A 20073-nucleotide genomic window follows, 5' to 3' on the forward strand; every position below is an offset into this window, starting at 1 on the left:
GAGAAGAAGAAGAAGAAGAAGAAGAAGAAGAAGAAGAAGAAGAAGAAGAAGAAGAAGAAGAAGAAGAAGAAGAAGAAGAAGAAGAAAGATAAATAGAAGGAAGGAAAAAAAGAAAGAAAGAAAAACTCGAAGCAGAGCCCTGGAAGCATTTAATGTACTGATCTCAGCTTATCTCACCTCCCACCATTCCCTGAAGCTAGAGAAAACTGGCTAGAACTTGTTTTATATTCAGCTGAAATCACCCACAATGGGCAGATCTGCCCAAACGTGAGAAAGTCAAAAAGCAGCAGCTTAGCAACTATATAAACACAGGGAAAGTAGGTAACGCAAAGGCCTAAATGGGCCATGGCATGAGACATTCCTGAGAAACAGCATTGATTTCTAGTATAAAATGTCGGGGAAGTGGGTACTTCTATTAGGGGACACTGAATGTAGGGCTTATACAAGCTAGACAAACCTCCTTCAGGGTCAGGGAGGGAGGGAGGGAAAGACAGAGAGAGACAGAGACAGACAGACAGAGAGAGGGAGCATATGAGCCAATGTCCAACCCCTAAGTGAATGCACTATGATATATTCACGACAGAAATAAAACTACTGGCATGCTGACAACATGAATAAATTTCAAAAATGTTATAAAGTCAGATGCTAGACACCACAACAACATATATGCAGAACTCTAAGAAAGACAAATTATAGTGATGAAGGGCAGATCGGAGTTTGCCTAGGACTGAAGGCTAGCTGAATAGTGGAGTTACGAGGAATGCTTGAGGGTAACAAAAATGTTCCGTACCAGCCTAAATAGATTCTTGGGTGCACACATCTGTCAAAATTCTTCAAAATGTACAATTAAAAATGTTACTTTGTACATATAACTCCCTAAAGTTGATTTTTTTTAATGAGAGGACAACTTCAGAGATGTTAAAAGCACATGGTATAAATGCATGCTTTTTTCTTTGCACTTTCTGAATTTAAAAACAAAAACAAACAACAGCAACAACAAAACTACTCTCTTCCTGACCATGCAAAACAAAATTAAATCAAGTACAGAAATAAAAGTATTTTAATGACCTGATAATTTCTCCAGCACATGGACCAGCAAAACAGCTCAGCAGGTTAAGGTAGCCACCACCAACCCTGTTGACCTAAATTCAATCTCTGGAAACCACAGGGTGAAAGGAGAGAACCAACTCCCACAAGTTGTCCTCTGTCGCCACACACAGGCCAAGATGTGAGGTATGTGTGCATGCACTTGCACATACATCCACACCCAAAAATCCAACAATAATAAAGTGGGCAGTGGTGGCCTAGAGGCCTGCCTGATCTGCAAAGCAAGTTGCAGGACAGCTTTGTAATCCTGCACACAGAGAAACCCTATCTGGAAACAAAACAAAACATGGTAATAATAGTAACGATGATGACGATGACGATGATGATGACAGCGATGACGATGACAATGACAATACTCAGCTTTAATGCAACTCAGTCACACAGCACCTGCCTAGCATGCACAAAATCCTGAATTTGATCACCAGACTACAAAGAAATAAAAACAGCGGAACTCAGAGTTGAAAAGATGACTTAAAAACTAGGTGTCCTGGCTGTATTTCCATAGGACACAAGTTCAATTCTTTGAACCCACAATGGGCAGCTCGCAACTACCTGTAACTCCAATTCCAGGAAATCTGCCACCCAATTCTGGCCTCAATTGGCAACTACACATATTCTCTCTCTCTCTCTCTCTCTTTCTCTCTCTCTCTCTCTCACACACACACACACTCACACACACACACACACACACACAAATAAAAATAAATCTTACAAAAAAAGCAACACTCAATATATTTCAGTCCATTTTTTATTAGTTTTTCTAATTCTTACTAATCAAAACCTTAAAATAATACAGACATGCACTCAGCAGTTTGTTACATACCTGACAGCATACTAAGAAAATGAAGAGTGTTATAGCAGTCCATAGTACCTTCTCTCTAAACTGAATCTGTACAACAGAAGTATAAAGAATCATCAATCAAAACCAAGAAAAAAACAATTTCAAAGCAAAGTTCCACATTATGGCACCATAACCATTTCCCATTGGGGCACACATCAAACAGCCGAGCATCTCCAACATAAGTCTTTCCTTTTCAAAACAAAAGGTATTATTTTTAAGTTTTCTGAGTTCTTAGTATATTCTAGATATGAATCTTCATGTCAGATGCACAGCTAGTGAAGGTTTTTCTCTCTCCTTTTCCTTTGCTGTGCAGAAACTTTTTTTTTGAATGAAGGTAGATTTTTTTTTTAATGATTTATTTATTATTATATTATTATATCTAAGTACACTGTAGCTGTCTTCAGATGCACCAGAAGAGGGCGTCAGATCTCATTATGGATGGTTGTGAGCCACCATGTGGTTGCTGGAATTTGAACTCAGGACCTTTGGAAGAGTAGGCAGTGCTCTTAACCACTGAGCCATCTCTCCAGCCCTGTGCAGAAACTTTTAATTTCATGAAATTCTGTGTGTCAACTGTTGGCAGTATCTTCTGAGTGACCGCAGTCCCATCCAGAAAGTCTCTACATCCACCTGTATCTAAAGTGCTTTCTTTCCTCTTTCCTCTCATAGTTCGGGATTCCCTTGTTCCACTAAGGTTTTTGATCTATTTGGTGCTGATTAAATTTGAAAGATTAAAGTACAGCTTGTAACAGTTAAATCCGTATCTCCAACTAGCTCTTATGTGCAGCCACAAGAAAGATAATTTAAATATAGACATGTTTCCTGTACACTGTAGAAGGATAGAGGAAACTGAAGAGGAGGTAAAATAAAGTAGGGTCCGCAGATCCAGGAGTTTCAGGCAGAAAGGGAACTTCATGAAATACTGAACAATTTTACACAGGAATCCTGGGACATTTCATAAACTATGAAAAGTGACACTTTAGGATGTCTAAAATATAACTGAGTAGCCATCTCTACCATCTCAAGTCATTAAAAATTAAAAGTACTTCTAAATAAAACAGTAAGTCTGACAAAAGTCTTATCAATCTCTGTCTCTGTTTGTTATTAATTCCCTAAGAACTGAAAGGACAGAAGAGGAGAGTCTGGTAACTGGAAAATTTAAAAAGCTTACTTCCAGATATACTCAGTGACTGAAAACAATGTGATTTAGTTATTCTACCTTCAAAACACATTCCTTCTATTTCTTTCCAAACAAGAAATCAAAATAAGGGAGGTATATACTTCCACAATTGCAAAATGTATTATGTAGAACAGTTGGTACTAATTAGAACTTATCCATCCGATCATCCCACTAGCTAGCCATATACACATCCTACACTAAAGTCTATGAAGCACCAACATGCCCAGGAGTACCTCTATCGTAACTAACACAAAGGCCAAGAAGCACTTGGGCAGGAAACAGTGTAACTTAGAACAATATTTTTGACAGAATGAGAATCATGCCTAGTCTTTATCTCCCTCCTGCAGTCCCTCTGTCTTTGTCTCCTCTCCCTCCTCCCCTCCCTGAGACTCACAGTGAAAGAGAAAAGAATCAATTCCCAAAAGTGGCCCTCTGACCTTCACCTGTACACCATAGTACAGTGGTGCTCAGGCACAAACACATACATATAAGAAAAAATGTAACTTAAAAATTAAAAACAGGCCAGGCAATTACCCCTTTAATCCCAGCACTGGGGAGGCAGAGGCAGGTGGATCTCTGTGAGTTCAAGGCCAGCCTAGTCTACAGAGAAAGTTTCAGATCAGCCAGGGCTGTTACACAGAGAAACCCTGTCTCGAAGACAACAAAACAAAACATAAAGCAGATTTATACTTGTTTGCAAGATAAGGAGGTAATGGTTTTCCCACTTACAGCCAGAAATTGTTGGGGTAAGTAAATCAACCTTTGTGGTTTGGCAAAGTAAGTCACTCTGCTACCTGCTATATTACTAAAATATTATACTTACTTTCCTTTCAGGCTTCTGAATTTCTGGTAGAACTGCACAGAAAGGTTTAATAACTTCTAAAAACTTGACTGTAAAAAAAAAATGTAGAGTTTAAAAATGTATCTCTGAATGATTCCAAAAACAAATTTTTTTAACAGCAGTTTATCACATCCACCCAAATTAAATAATCATGATGTTCTCAAGTTCAAGTGAGTAGGTCTGTAAGAGATAAAACCTCCCAGACAGCTGTTGAGTGCAAGGAAAATAAGTAATGCACCATGACTTCTTTGCTTCTTCAGGTTTAAACCCAACCCTTTTATATATGCACAACAGAAAATAATCAGATCATCATATATAAAATAAGCAAACACAGTTTGCCTTCTGCAGGAATAGTATAGTGGGTTATGAGTTTAAGCTGGAGTACTGACTCAAACAGCTTAAAGACTGCAACAAAAAAACCAAAATCAAAAAAGCTAGAATCACCTCCTACAGACAATCTTTTAACCTCCACATTCCCTGCTCCATTTCAGTCAGCTGCATTTCAAGGTTGTCATTCTCTAAGTCACCATATCAAGGTACTTGTTTACACACAAGAATCGATCAGAGAATGGCAGCTACATTCATTATAAAGTACTACTTTCCCGGGCTACTTCTGCAGGAAATGATAGACAAACCAAGGTTTAGGGATAGACACGGCCTCCTACTCCAGCAGGACTCCAAAAAGGTGGAAGTCACTGATTTTGGTGATAATTTATAATTGTCATGTTTGTTATCCAAGTACATTTGAACTATTTAGAAAGTAAATCTAAATTCTGAAAACATTCACCTGCAATTAAAAACAACTATGGGTTACAACACTGGGAAACTGCCTAGAATCGCCTCATTCCCCTTCCTTCCCATCTCAGTCCAGGCGACTCTCCGAGATTTATTGGCAGTTTATGAATTACTGTACTGGCGTTCAGGTTCAAACAACGCTGTTGCGTGCCGCCATGTACTGCCTCTCCCTGTGTTGCAGAATTCCATTTTTATTCGCAAGTCAAGGCCAAGGGTCTCTTTTATTTCCTTTCCAATTTCCCCTAAATATCTACTGTTAGCCAATGGGGTGTATCGCAACGTTATCCCTTTATACACAAACATGTCAAGTGCTAGGTAAAGTATTTGTGTGAAAATACATGAGGGTGAGTGATTGGGCAGGGCCCTGGAAGGATCTTATAATGCGAGGCCTCGTCCATCCCTTGCGCACCAACTTACAGTTTTCAATGAACACTACAGAATGACTGGGAAGAATTAATCTAGGAAAATGCTGAGCTACCGATCACACGCCTTTCCTCCCCTAAAACACATGCTACGAATCACATTTAAAAAAAAAAAATGAGGGAGACTTATTCATCGCAACACACCAAGGAAGCGTGATTCAGGAATATTAATTTAAAAATTAATGATTCTCCTGAGATCCAGAAAAAAGCCCAAGTGGTCCAAGCCGTGGAGTGTGCTAACTACCCCCCGCCCCCAGCCAATGGCCTCCCCGCGCCATCCTCGCTCTTCGCCTCCTAAGGGGAGCAAACCGGGACCTCTGAGTCCCCGTGACCCGCCGGGCAAGGCCTCGCTGACCAGAGGCGCCTTGGCGAGTCCCCAGCTCGCGCCGTCCGTGGCGACCCCAACGAGGCCTGCGCATCCCCCGCACCCAAGACCACCCCAAGGAGTAAGCGACTCCACTGCCCACAGCCCGAAGGGACCCGCGGCCTTCGTGGTCCGCGCTCCGACCACCGCACTCACTGCCCATGGCGGCGGCTCAGCACACCCGGCGGGCACCCGCGGCCTCGCAGCTGCCTCCGCTCTATTCCTCACGAATCTGGCCCAGGCGGCTGAGGCTGGGGACACGCTCTGGCCGTCCCCGCACAAGCTCCGCCCACAGAGTCATGTGACACGCGCTCTCGGCTCCTCCCAGACCCGCCCCCAGACCTGGCCTGGCCGTTGGCGGACGTCCACCGCGTTGCTATGGTCACCGTTGGCGCGGCGGCGGGGGCGGGTCTGGATGCCAGGAGGCGGGGCGGCCTGCCGTGGTGGGCGGTCCTTAGTTGTTCAACTCCAGGACAAGGGTTTTCCTTTTCAGAGTGGTTTTCTAAGTAAGGTTTACTGGTCCAGGCGTCCTGCTGGTCCCCTAAGGCCTAGAGGTGAGCTACCAGAACCAGCCTTTTCTTTCTGCCCCATCTTAACTGGAACTTCTTAGACATTTGTGAAAACTGGTAATACACTGCAGACTATAGCTTACAAAAGTACTCTTCAGTACTTCCCCATCTTCAAAACGGACATCAAGGCATCAAGAGGCATAAACTCTTTTATCTGTCTGTCTCTCTTTCTGAGAAATAAATCTTTTAAAAAAGCTTTTTAAAAACAGTAAAACAGCCGGGTCGTGGTGGCACACGCCTTTAATTCCAGCACTTGGGAGGCAGAATAAGGCAGATTTCTGAGTTCGATTCCAGCCTGGTCTACAAAGTGAGTTCCAGGACAGCCAGGGCTATACAGAGAAACCCTGTCTCGAAAAAACCAAAAAAAAAAAAAAAAAAAAAAAGTAAAACTTCCAAGGTATTAATATAGGTAAATTAGAGAAGTTAATTTCAAAATATTTTCCTAAATAGGAAGTATATGGAAAAACATAAGAAATTTGAGTAAAATGGTTCTTACAAGGTGGAAATTTTTATTTTGCTAAGAATAGTGTGTCATTTTAAGCAGAATTCTCTCATTTTTAATATTTCAACTTACTAACTACAAAATTTCTCACTGAACATTAAACATGCATAATTATGGACAGCAGACAAGAAAAACTAACATTTTTAAGATGAAAAAAATACAGTAGTGTTTCATATGAAATAATTCAAATGTCCCTTTCTGCAACACAATTCAAAATGTGCTTGAGATAAAGGTAAAAAGACAGAAGACATTTTCATGGCTCATTCAGGGAAAACGGTAACAAGAAATAATAAACTCGTGAGATGCAGTGTAGGAAGAAATTTAGAAAGAGCAAGACAAAAATATTTTTAAATTATTAAATTCCATCTTATTTTATAATTAGAGTTTCAATATCTTTTAATTTAAGAAACCAGAAGATAAGAGAATAAAGGTACATTATTTTTTTAACTTAAATATACACTATTATTCTTATTAAACTTGCCTTTGAAACTTTATGGATTTATATAAGTAGTATGAAGTTACAAGATTCATAAGGCTTGATACAAGAAAGAAGGACTGAAGGATGCAAAAAGGAAAGGGAGGGAAAGGGTTAAAGTGATGGAGCCAGTAAGTACAAAGTACTGGAACTAATACCCAGCCGCAGAAAGGAGAGGACATATCTTAGAAAGAAAGGGGGAAAATACTAGAAAGATGCTAAATAACTACAGCATTACTCTAAAATGCAAATAACAGTCTGGCACGGTGGTACACACCTTTAATTCCAGTACTCAGAAGGCAGAGGCAGAGAGATCTAAGAGTTCAAGACCAGCCTGCTCTACATAGAGAGTTCTAGGCCAGCCAGAGCTATCTTAAAAATCAAAATAAAAAAAAAGAAGTACATTATGAATCTATTATTATAGCCAGGACTGCCTACACATCAATGATGTAAAACATGGCAGCATTGCTGGTAAAACTGGAAAGGCAATGGATGTATTCCAGCACTTCCTATGTCCCCACCACCTTTTAAAAAAAAACTTGTCATAAAGCCAGAATGGTATACAGTAGATGCTCCTCAGAACCAACTCAAGGGACATCACATAGCTACCATTTAGGTTTGCTGCCAACACTAGATTCAACCTCTACGGAACCCCACGTACCAAGTTTGGGAAGGTGGCTAAAACTTAATGTAATTTATAGCCCAAATGTATATCATATTTGTACCTGCAGCTTTTAGAGACAAAAGTGATTAACCTGGCACTGAAATCCCTCTATCAAACACCAAAGTTAATTAAAAAGTTAGAAAATATCGTAGCAATATAATGGGGGAAGGGGAAATTAATAGAAAAAAAAAAAAAAACAAGTCCACCTTAAAACAGCTAATACCTCATAACTTAAAATCTATTAAGGGCCAGGGCTGTAGCTCAGTTGGTAGAGAGCTTGTCTACCATTCTTAATAGATACTCATTGCCAGCATTAACTGGGCATGGTTGCACAAGTCTGCAATTCCAGAACTCAGGAGGTAGAGATAAGAAGATCAGAAGTTCAAGGTCATCCTAAGTTATACAGAGAGTGTGAGTCCAGCCTGGACTACAGGAGACTGGATTGGTACAGAGCTAGAAGACCATACCATCAGGAGTTAGTATTTAACAGCATTTACTTTTAAGGATAATGGATCAAACCTGAAAGAACATGAATCCAGAATGGTCTAGTTTTACTGGTATCTGTTGGAACCTTTTGTAGAGCGGTTCTAAGATGACATTTAAAACGAAAATATTGCTGACTTTAAAAAGGAGGAAAGATAAGGAAAGTTATGTGTATTGAACCAATTAAGAGGTAGTGCTGGGGCCGCCTACACACAGCCCCACGTTCTGGTCAGAGAACGTTCTCTGCTCATTTACAGTCAGTTACAGTGGAATCAGAACCCAAACGCCTAATGAACTCCTCTTCCAGTTCACTCACATCTAAGGAAAGCATAACAAACACTTTTGTCCTACAAAGCATGAAACCTACTGTCTGTTTCATGTACTTATAAAATCAGTTCCCCTGTGTGTAGTCCATGTACTCCAGATTCAGTTATCCAAATCAGTCCAGAACTTCAGAGGAACGCAGACTTCCATGCTAAGCTAGGGGAGGGGAGGGAGGGGAGGAGCGCACTTTCTTCTGTTGCTTAGCAGGTGAGCCTGCTTTCTCCGAGCACTTTACTGAGTGAAGGTCTTGGAGAGAATGTCTTCATGCTGCTGCTGGTGCACTGTGCCAATTCCTACCGCAGGCGCTGGCAAAGGGGGTCGGCTTACAAGACGGAGCTGTCGTTGGAGCGGAGAAGAAAGCAAGTGACATTTGAGTGCATCAGAGTTCTGCTCTGTTCCACTAAGAAGGTACATATTCCCCGTTACCTTGTTCAAGTGAAGAAGAAAGACTTACCTTGTTCAAGTGAAGAAGAAAGACTTAATAACAGAACAGATTAGGAGGAATAATCTACCACTGAATTCCAGGCATGATAAGGTGAAAAAACCCTATAATTTGGTTTCCTTAACTAGACGTATTTACATGTGAAAATGATTTGAGCCTATCGAACTCATATTAAACAAATGAACTACATTCTGATGCACGTGGAATAAAATGATGCAGAGGTACCACTGTTCTTGCTGATTTTCCTTTCCTGAGGAAAATAAAGACATAAAGGAGTCTAACAGCATTAATATAGGCATAGAGACTGACAGAACTGTAAACACGTCTGGAATCAGTGTTAACTGGGTGTTACTGGTACCAGGGTGAAGGACAAACCCAACATATTCCTCGGCATCTTTCTCTAGCGCTTGTGCCAAACAGCCTGGGGAAGGAGTCGGGAACATGGGAACATGCAAGGTTCATGGGGTTGTTTGCTTTGCTTTGTTTTTTTGGAATGCAAACATGTTTTAGCATAATATTATAGGTTGAATATCCTCAGTCCAAAATCTGACATTCTCCCAAATCTGGAACTTTGAAATTATCATTTCAGTCCCTAAAAGGTGTTAAGCGTTGAAGCTTCTCAGAGTTTTTTTGTTTTTGTTTTTGTTTTTGTTTTTTTTTTTTTGGAACCTCAGACAAGAAAGTCCACACAAATATTCCAAAATCTAAAACACAGCTCCATAAACTCAATGTTTTCCTCCAAAGGAATAATCTAAAACTATATCTTTTTTATTCTCTTTTCTTCTTGCATGTCATCAGGGTCTGACTATGCGGCCTGAGCTGGTCTCAGACTCATAAACTCGAGGGACTCCAGCCTCCCAGTATAAGTATGCCCCATCCAGGTCAGCCTAAAGTAGATTTTATTTCACTGTGTCTTTAAATACATGAGCAAGCTAGCAAAGAGATCCGTATGTTGTTACTCCAAGAGAAACAACAGAGAGAGAGACAGAGACAGAGACAGAGACAGAGACAGAGACAGAGACAGAGACAGAGACAGAGAGAGAGAGCATGAGTATAGACATAAGAGTAAGCACTCACCCTGCAAGCCAGTTGTTTTTCAAACCTTGGAGAAACAAAAGACCATGGACCCATGTTCTGAGGCTCCTCCTGACTCCAGATGACATCTGCAAAAAGAAGAAATTGACTTCAACTTTCAATCAACCAAAAGACTGACTGTTGCTAATGTGTGAGACTGGGAGGAGTCCTGACTCCCTGGGAGTTGAAAGATTTCTTCTTTGCATCGTAATTGTTTAACTCATACAAACTTATATATCAAGAATGTTTAGAGGAACAGCTGGGTGGATGGTTAAGAGATAAATTTACAACTTCAGTTAAATATATGCTTTTCCAACATATTAGCATTTTTAGAATTTTTATTATGTGTAGTATGCATGTCTGTGTAAATGGATATCATGTGTGCAGGTGTTCAAAGAGGCCAGAAGAGGACACTGCATCCCATAGAGCTACTGCATCCCTTAGAGCTATTGCATCCCTTAGAGCTACTACATCCCTTAGAGCTACTGCATCCCATAGAGCTACTGCATCCCTTAGAGCTACTGCATCCCATAGACCTACTGCATCCCTTAGAGCTACTGCATCCCTTAGAGCTACTGCATCCCTTAGAGCTACTGCATCCCTTAGAGCTACTGCATCCCTTAGAGCTACTNTACTGCATCCCTTAGAGCTACTGCATCCCTTAGAGCTACTGCATCCCTTAGAGCTACTGCATCCCTTAGAGCTACTGCATCCCTTAGAGCTACTGACTGCATCCCTTAGAGCTATTGCATCCCTTAGAGCTGCAATTACAGGTGCTTGTGAGACACCCAATGCAGATACTGGAAAACACTCAACTCCTGCACCATCTCTCTAAACCCCTATTGTATTCTTGTATTCTCATTCTCTCTCTCTCTCTCTCTCTCTCTCTCTCTCTCTCTCTCTCTCCCTCCCCCCTCCCCTCCCCTTTTTTTCTGGCAAGTACCTAGTCATGTGTTCACAAGAGCAATCACAATGCAAGATAGTTCTCTGAACCCTCCACAGCTCCTCGTACTGATTGTAGTCAGGACCCTTTCCAGTCACACACATTAGCAACAGTCAGTCTTTTCTCTATCTGTACAGTTTCACCTTTACCAAAATGCCTTATAAATGGAGTCATACAGTTTTGGTTCTTACATGAGTTACCAAAATCCATTTGTGTTTGTCCAAGTTGTGGACAGCATCAGCTCATTACTGGGGCTCAGTGTTAGCCTGCTTGCTTTTAGCATCCTTGAGGTCCTGCAGATTGATACCATGCAGTATCTCCTTCCTATTTTATTGACAAGTATGATATTACACATGCTTCTTGCTACAGGGGAACTGTGTTTATTCATTCCCCAGGTGAAGAACAGATTGATTGTTCCCAGCTTGAGACAATTACAAATAAAGTTGCTTTTAAAAAAATAAATAAAGCTGCTAACGCACTTGGATGAAGATTTTTCTGTGAACTTATCATTCTCATGGTAAACCAACAATAGGAATTCTGGGTTACATGATAACTCGGGTTTTTGTTTTTTGTTTTTTGTTTTTTGTTTTTTTCCCCTTGCTTTTTCGAGACAGGGTTTCTCTGTGTAGCCCTGCCTGTCCTGGAACGCACTCTGTAGACCAGGCTGGCCTCTAACTCAGAAATCCTCCTGCCTCTGCCTCCCAAGTGCTGGGATTAAAGGCGTGAGCCACCACTGCCCGGCTGAAAGAAACCATCTTGCAGAGTTGTTGCAATCATTTGCAACCCAGCAGCAGTGAGCAAGGTCGCTTCGAATCCCCATGAGCACTTGCTATGAGTTTGTTTGTTTCTTTGTTTCTTTGTTTCTTTGTTTCTTTGTTTGTTTGGGGGAATTGTTTTTGTTTTATATTTTAAACATATTTTTGTGTGTGGGTGTTTTACTTACATGTATATCTATCTATTCAGCACACACGTGCCCAAAAGAGGGTGTCAGATCCCTTGAAACCACAGTTTCAGATAGTCATTAACAGGTGCTGGGGACTGAGCTGGATACTTAAGAAGAGCAGTCACTACTCATAGCCACTGAGCCATCCCTCCAGCCCCTGCAAGAATTTTTACAACTCAAGTTTTTTATGCTAAGTCCAACTTTTGATGACATAGCTAAAAACTTTTCATCTAACCAAGCCTACATTTACACTTAGCTCTGGAGTCCCTTAGTTTCCACAAGGTGCCTACAGATACCAAATTTTCCAATCCTAAGTACCAGAAGTACAATCATATTGCAATTATCACATATGATGGCACAGCATATGATATCACATCATATGACCCACTAATTCAAGACATGCTTAGATGATAGCGGGAACCCTGGTGGGACCTCAAGAGAGCCATGGCCCCAGTGGTCATCTATAGCACGTCCTCAGATCTCATGAGATTTGACCTTCTGGTACCTCTCACATCCCGTCTTTGCACCTTAAACAGTTTCAGGTATCTGTAAAGCAAGGGCCCCTAAAGGAGCAAGGCTTTACCTCGAACGTGTTTATATTTGCCCATCTCTTGTTGTAATGCATCCAGCGGGAAAGGGCAGAGTTCTTCTAGTCGAATGATGGCAAAATCCTGTTTCTTAGTCCCCAGAGACTCTCTTTGCTTCAGCAGGGCGTAAAAATGTTTGCCGGAACAGAATATGAGGGTTTTAACCCTGTTGGGGACAAAGCAGGCATTGGTGTGGAGAGAAGCATCCTTAAGAACTGTGTCAGGAGAAAGGGAAGACTGGATTTCAATGTGTTGCAGATAAAGTTGCTTGGGGCTCTGCTGGTGAGCTCAGTCACCTGCTGAGGCAGGCAGCTCTCCTTCCGTGACATCTGCCCCCTTAATGCATGCCTCTATGGAGAGGGGCTGTGTATGATGTAGCTCAGTGGTATAGTGATTGCCTAGCGTAGTAAGTTGGTGTATTCAGTCCCCCCACGTGCACACACACACACACACACACACACACATGTGCATACACAAAAACTCAAGGGCACTCATATGTACACACATGCATGCACAAAAGAAAAACTTATATGATATAAGAAATTTTGCTCACTTAATAAAACCTCTACCGGGAGTAGGAAACAGAGAAACATCAAATTACTTTTTGGGGTCTACTGATGAATCACCAATGACAGGTTTGAATGCTGTTCCTGGTGCCATTTCCTCAAGAGTTGACACAGCTGCCTAAGGGAGAGAAATGAGCAAGGTCATATCAATGAATGGAGAAGAGCTACAGCTATAACTTAGAGCAGGCCTTCTAAGGGCAGCTCCAGAACTCTGGCATGGAACTGCACTTAAGCATGCACACTAATACAGGGTTCTCCAAGATACAATTCTGTATATATTTAAAAAACAATGATAAGAGCTTGACTAGTCTGTATAATAACGCAGTGTTTTTCTTTGTTTTATTTTCTGAGACGGAATCTGACTACACAACTCAGGATGGCCTGGAACTCGCTATGTAGACTACGCTTGCCTTTAAGTCACAGAGATCCCCTGCCTCTGCTTCTGCACCCAGAAGCTGACCATTGTAATAATTTTACATTTTGACTTGGCTTCTTCAAGGCTTATATTTCAAAATTTTATATCAAAGACTCCTTCTAGAAAAAGCAAAAAAAAGAACACAGAGACACACACACAAACACACACATACACTTTCCTAAAGAGACTGTATGACTTTTCTTGAATTTCATGTGATGTTTCAAGAATCCTGAGACTAGGGCTGGAGAGATGGCTCAGCGGTTAAGAGCACTGACTGCTCTTCCAAAGGTCGTGAGTTCAAATCCCAGCAACCACATGATGGTTCACAGCCATCCCTAATGAGATCTGATGCCCTCTTCTGGGATTTCTGAACACATTTTATATAAGTACAGTGTATTTATATAAAATAAATAAATAAATCTTTAAAAAAAAAAATAGAATCCTGAGACTATTGGAAGGAACCACATAGAAAGCCACAAAATAGCTGCTTGGGATTGAGAGAGAGCTCAGAAGTCAAGAACGCTTGCTGTTCTTCCAAGGACCAGAGCTCAAGTCCCAGAACCCACACTGCCTGGCTCACAACCACCTTTAAGTCCAGATCCAGGGGATCTGACACTTCTTCCTAACTGTATGGGCACCTGCATACACATAGTGTGCACACAGACATATACGCACACACAGACATGCACACACACACAGAGTGAGAGAGAGAGCACAAATAAAACTTAAATAGGTTAAATACAGAATACAGAGAAAATAGAATACAAAACTGACAAAGAAGAAACCTCGTGAGAGGGCTTTTTGTACTCAGAGGGTACCTGAGTAACATTTTGAGTGGGCTCTTTCTACTTACAGGGTACCTGAGTAACATTTTTGGAGATGCAACAATGAGAGGTTTTCTGAAGTTCCGGATCATCTGCCTTCTCAGCAAGTGGAAGTACTGAGCAGGGGTGGTCGGGTGTACCACAAACATGTTCACAGTGTCGCTGTCCACTCCTTCTTCCACACTATCGCACATCTAGATGGATGGGAAGAGAGCACAGGCATCCTGAGATCATCTAATTCAGCCCCAAACAAGCACACTAGCCAAAGGGAAGCACGTGTATTCTCAGTTAATAAAGATATTTCTCTTCATTATGTAACAGAAAAGTACTAACAGGAATTTCCCTTGACCTATAAGGTATTAACCACAGTAGAGACAGAGGGACGTCCCCATCTACCCATTTCTAACACCAATGTCCAGACAAGGCTGTTTGGGGGAGACATTTGGGGGAGACATCTGGGGGACTTTTTAAAAACCTATCCCAGAGATTTTCTCTTGAGCAGCCAGCACCCACACATGGGGAGAGGCAAAAGAATCAGATATTCAAGGTTATCCTCAGCAAATACTGAATTCAGGCCACGTGAAACCCTGTCGAGAGAGAGAGAGAGAGAGAGAGAGAGAGAGAGAGAGAGAGAGAGAGAGAGAGAGATGGGGAGGGAGGGAGGGATTCTCTGTCCTTTGCATGTAACATTCCTCTATTTTCTTCCTCCCCCTGGGTAAAGATAAAAGCTATCATTATTCAGTATGCTTGTTCTGTGTCTTACTTTCTTCCGACTGCCTCTCCCCTTCTCTCTCTCTTTTTTAAAGCTTTTATTTATTATTATACATAGGTACACTGTAACTGACTTCAGATCTCATTACGGGTGGTTGTGAGCCACCATGTGGTTCCTGGGATTTGAACTCAGGACCTTCGGAAGAGCAGTCAGTGTGCTCTTACCTGCTGAGCCATCTCGCCAGCCTCTCTCCCCTTCTCTTAAAGCCTGTGATTAAGCTTATATTAAATTATCACACACACACCCCGAATAAATATTCTGGTTACTGTCAGATTATGAAGGCAGGTGAGAACACCGTCAGAATCTTACTCTCCTGAAAAAACAAAATCAAAGGCTGGAGGGAGATAGGAGGGTTGGAAGTTCAAGGCCAACCTTGGCTACATGAGAATGTCAAAAAAAATTATGATTTATGTTAAAAAATTGAGAGCAATAAAAGTAATCATGCTGGCTCCTGTCTCTAATTTAGAGGCAGTGCAGGGATGGAAACTGGATTTTAAAGAATCCTAACGAGGTGAGACAGAAGGAAGGACCATGCAGAGACTGCCCCACCCAGGGATCCATCCCATAATCAACCACCAAAGGCAGACACAATTGCATATGCCAGCAAGATTTTGCCAACAGGACCCTGATATAGCTGACTCTTGTGAGGCTATGCCAGTGCCTGGCAAACACAGAAGCGGATGCTCACAGTCAGCTATCGGATGGAACACAGGGTCCCCAGTGGAGGAGCTAGAGAAAGTACCCAAGGAGCTGAAGGGGCCTGCAACCCTATAGGTGGAACAACAATATGAACTAAGCAGTACCCCCTGAGCTCGTGTCTCTAGCTGCATATGTAGCAGAAGATGGCCTAGTCAGCCATCATTGGGAAGAGAGGCCCCTTGGTCTTGCAAACTTTATATGCCCCAGCACAGGGGAATGCCAGGGCCAAGAAGTGGGAGTGGGTGGGTAGGGGAGCAGGGGCGGGGGGAAGGTATAAGGGACTTTTGGGATAGCATTTGAATTGTAAATGAAGAAAATATCTAATAAAATGTTATTTAAAAAAAAATAATCCTAGGATCTCAGAAGAAAGGCAGGAAGGAGCATGTGGGGAACAATCAAAGCTGGCATCTGCTACAGTAGAGGAAGAAGCACCTACGGTAGAGCCCTAAGGGAGTGATGTCCATCGCGGATACGGAAAGCTCGTGGGCAATGACTGACTCTCAGAAGACCACCCAGCCTAGCAGAGTTCTTTCCCTGTTCTATCACTAGGATCCAAATGCTGGAGCCCTGTCCTCAACCAAGAGAATGTGGCGGTGCCCAGTGTGCAGCATACATACAGAGTCACTCACTTCCCACTGGGAAACACAGAAGGTCTTTGAAGAGGTCTCAACAAGCAAAGACAAGATGAAATGAAAAGGCATCGGGATGACACAAATACCGTGCAGCCAAGTCACCTAATGCCGGAGGAGGAGAGAAGGTAAGGCGGCACGCATGCCAAGGTCGGAGTCTGGTTTGCTGTTGGGGTGGTCGTCGTCGTTGTTGCTGCTGCTTGGTTTTGGGGGGAATGAGACAGAGTCTCATAGAGCTCAGGCTAGCCTCAAACTCACTCGAAGCTGAGGATGGCCTTGCATGTCTGACTCTCCTGCCTCCACCTTGCAAGTGCTGGGATTACAGGCACAGGCCATGCAGCCACGCCTGGTTTTGTTCAGCACAGGGACTGCCAGGGCTTCCACGCATGACAGACAGGCGGGTACTCCGACCCCGGAGCTACATCCCCAGCCCAAGACAGAGTTCCAAAAGAACAGAAGAGAACAAAGTCGGACAAGGGAGAAGGGCGTAAAGCTAAGAAAACAAACAGAGAGCTCTACTCTGAAACCACAGAGGTGTTAAGTGAACAAGAAGTACTAAGAACACTGGGCTGCAGCGGTGCCCTGTGGGCTAAGGGCACTCGCTGCTGCTTCACAGGACCAAGCTCTAGTTTCCAGCACCCACATGGCGGCTAACAACCACCTCCAACTCCACTTCAGGGGATCTGTGGCCTTCTGTGACCTCCATAGACACCAAGCGAGCACCTGGTACACATGCAGACATGCAGGCAAACGTGCATATACAGAAAATAAAAATGAATATTTTTTAAGTTAAAAGATAATAAATGTGAGCCGGGCACACGCCCTTAATCCCAGCACTCAGGAGGCAGAGGCAGGCAGATTTCTGAGTTCAGGGCCAGCCTGGTCTACAAAGTGAGTTCCAGGACAGTCGGGGCAAAAAAAAAAAAAAAAAAAGATAATAAACGTTAAGAACAGACAGGGCAGAGAATATAAAAGGCACGGAGAGCTTGGAGCTTGGCACAAAGTCAATGAAAGCAGAAGGAATAAGCAGGCACTCATACTGGGAGCAAAATGCTTCCAAGGCACTTGCTGCTGCAGGCAGCTTTTTTTTGCAGGGGTGAAAATAAAATTAACAATATAACAAAGGCCTTGAGGTAACCATAGTGACAGCAGATGAAATAATGGCAACAAACACACACACAAACCTACATCTGCTAATTTGTTTATTTGTTTTTCAAGACCAAGTTTCCCTGTGTAGCCCTGGCTGTCCTGTCTGTAGAAGTTGGCTAGCCCAATTCCCTGCCTCTGCTTCCTGTGAGTACAAAGACCTGTGCCACCATGCCCAGCTACAAGTGTCAGTTATTGTAAAGAAGGAGCTGCCACACCCTCCTGGATAAAGTTCTCGACACTCAACGTTTAAACAAAAACACTGAGGGTTGAGGTGAATTCTCAGCACTCTCATGGTGGCTCACAACAATCTGTAATTCTAGTTCCAAGAGATGTAGTGCCTTCTTCTGGCTTCTGCAGGCATTGCATGTATGTGGTTCACAAACATGCACACACAAAACACCCACACACATAAAATAAAAGTAAATAACTCAATTTTTAAGCTAACCTCTGTCCTTTGCTCACTTGCTGTCAATGTTAGTTACTGCTCTAAGCCATGGACCACTACTGGTCTGTGAATATGGGGCCACTAATAGTCTGTGGTGGTATGAATGAGAAAGGCCCCTGAAGGTTCAATGCCATAAAACTGGTAATACTTTTTACATTTTTTTTTTTTTTCGAGACAGGGTTTCTCTGTATAGCCTTGGCTGTCCTGGAACTCACTCTGTAGACCAGGCTGGCCTCGAACTCAGAAATCCACCTGCCTCTGCCTCCCGAGTGCTGGGATTAAAGGCGTGCGCCACCATGCCCGGCCTTACATTGTTTTTTTAACACTGGGTTTCATATAGCCCAGTATCAGGAGCTGTCTAGGAAAGGCTGAGGCTAACATGTGACTTTCCTGGAGTGACCCACCATTTCTGCATGGCCTACCATGGGTGAGTGAGCTTTAAGAACATAAGGTCCATGGACAGACACTTCATCCCAGGATGGCTTCTTGCTGTGCCTTTCCTTCACTGTCACACAGCCTACGGATTCCTGGGCTATGTAACATCAGCCCACCCTACTGAGCAAGCAGTCTTGCTGCACATCAACATAAAGATGAACTTTCACGAATTAATGCTGTTTAGATGAATTGATGATTTTATAGAATTCCTGATTTGATTCAAATAAATTTAGGAAGAAAGTTTTAAGAGATAGCTTTAGTTGTTTTGTCAAAAGGATATAATATAGTTAGAATTAAGAACAGAATGTGCCCACTCCTCATAGAACAGTAAGTAAAGGCTACATAGTAGGGAATACAGTGAGCTTTCACAATTACACTAAGAAGAGGAAGAGGTTTGGGACAGATCTGTGATGGAGGAAGCACATTCCTTCTAGGTCAGCTCCAAGGAGGAGGCCACAGGTGTGCACTATGATAAAGCAAGGCCGTGTGAAACTGCTGCTTTGAACTTAGAATGACCTTATAGACTGAAACACGGCTTTGTACTGACTATCAACAGCTTCTGCAACTCCCCTTTTGTGTAAGGTAATTTTCTTTTCTTTTTTTTTTTTTGTTTTGTTTTGTTTGTTTTTGTTTTTTTGAGACAGGATTTCTCTGTATAGCTCTGGCTGTCCTGGAACTCACTTTGTAGACCAGGCTGGCCTCGAACTCAGAAATCCACCTGCCTCTGCCTCAGGAGGAGTGCTGGGATTAAAGGTGTGTGCCACCACGCCCGGTGTAAGGTAATTTTCTAAGGAACTTTTGTCTAAGAAGGTATAAAAAAGGCAGAAAAAAGAAATAAGATGGTGGCTTTGGGTGGGGCTCTGCCCCATCCATCCAAATGTATATATGTATATGTCAGTTTATATGTCCGTATATTACATACATGGGTAAGTATTTGTCTATGGATGTAAGTATGCGTGAACACTTGTGGAGCTGGTGAGACAGGTGCTTGGGCCCCAATGCATGTTTGACTGCGTGTATTGCCTATGTAAAAGATTTTCTTTCTTTTCTTCTCTTTTCTTCCTGGTTTACAAAGAGGATCACACAGCCTCTCACCTGGCCAGTTTCTTAAGCAACAGAGGCATTCGACCATTCCTAAATCCAGGTTACTGAAGAACACCAAATTTATCTCTCACATTTATGAGGCTGGGAAGTCCAAGATCATCCAGTAAACTTGGTGTCTGAGCAGGGCCCTCTCTCTGATTCACTCATGGTCTCCTCAGCGTCCTCTCACTGTGGGGATGGCTGGTAAGCAGCTAGGGAGAGCTTTACTTAAGACATTCCCAACCCTAAGAGCCCCACCGTTAGGACTTCATCCCGTACCAGAAGCCTCACCGAATCCCATCGCCTGCTTGTGGGCGAGGGGGTATAATCCAGTGCATGAATTTTTGAGAAAGCACAGCTGGATTGTAGCACAGATAATATCCTTGGTATAATCAACAGGGTTGTCTCCATAAGCTCACTTCTGTGCATCCTCCTTTCTGATCACAACTTTCTACCTGTCTAGCTCGTTCTTGGGTGGTTCTTTTTTTTTTTTTTTTTTT

At 42.5% G+C, this 20073-nt stretch overlaps 2 protein-coding genes across 2 annotated transcripts in view; both read right to left on the reverse strand.

Annotated features, from left to right (window-relative positions):
- Sec61a2 (SEC61 translocon alpha 2 subunit) overlaps nt 1-5881 on the reverse strand; it is a 24654-nt gene extending 18773 nt beyond the window's left edge. The window contains exons 1-3 of the mRNA XM_021215203.2: nt 5707-5881; nt 3952-4019; nt 1931-1996 (exon numbers count right to left, since the gene is read on the reverse strand). Of these exons, the coding sequence (XP_021070862.1) occupies nt 1931-1996; nt 3952-4019; nt 5707-5713 (141 nt within the window). The 5' untranslated portion in view covers nt 5714-5881. The remainder of the gene's footprint in view (nt 1-1930; nt 1997-3951; nt 4020-5706) is intronic.
- A 1550-nt stretch (nt 5882-7431) lies between these two features.
- The window catches only part of Dhtkd1 (dehydrogenase E1 and transketolase domain containing 1), a 47880-nt gene continuing 35238 nt past the window's right edge, over nt 7432-20073 (reverse strand). The window contains exons 13-17 of the mRNA XM_021215798.2: nt 14391-14555; nt 13158-13240; nt 12553-12722; nt 10087-10172; nt 7432-8903 (exon numbers count right to left, since the gene is read on the reverse strand). Coding sequence (XP_021071457.1) covers nt 8799-8903; nt 10087-10172; nt 12553-12722; nt 13158-13240; nt 14391-14555 — 609 coding nt within the window. The 3' untranslated portion in view covers nt 7432-8798. The remainder of the gene's footprint in view (nt 8904-10086; nt 10173-12552; nt 12723-13157; nt 13241-14390; nt 14556-20073) is intronic.

The sequence above is a fragment of the Mus pahari genome, chromosome 16 (genome assembly GCF_900095145.1).
Source record: "Mus pahari chromosome 16, PAHARI_EIJ_v1.1, whole genome shotgun sequence".
Taxonomy (NCBI): Eukaryota; Metazoa; Chordata; class Mammalia; order Rodentia; family Muridae; genus Mus; species Mus pahari.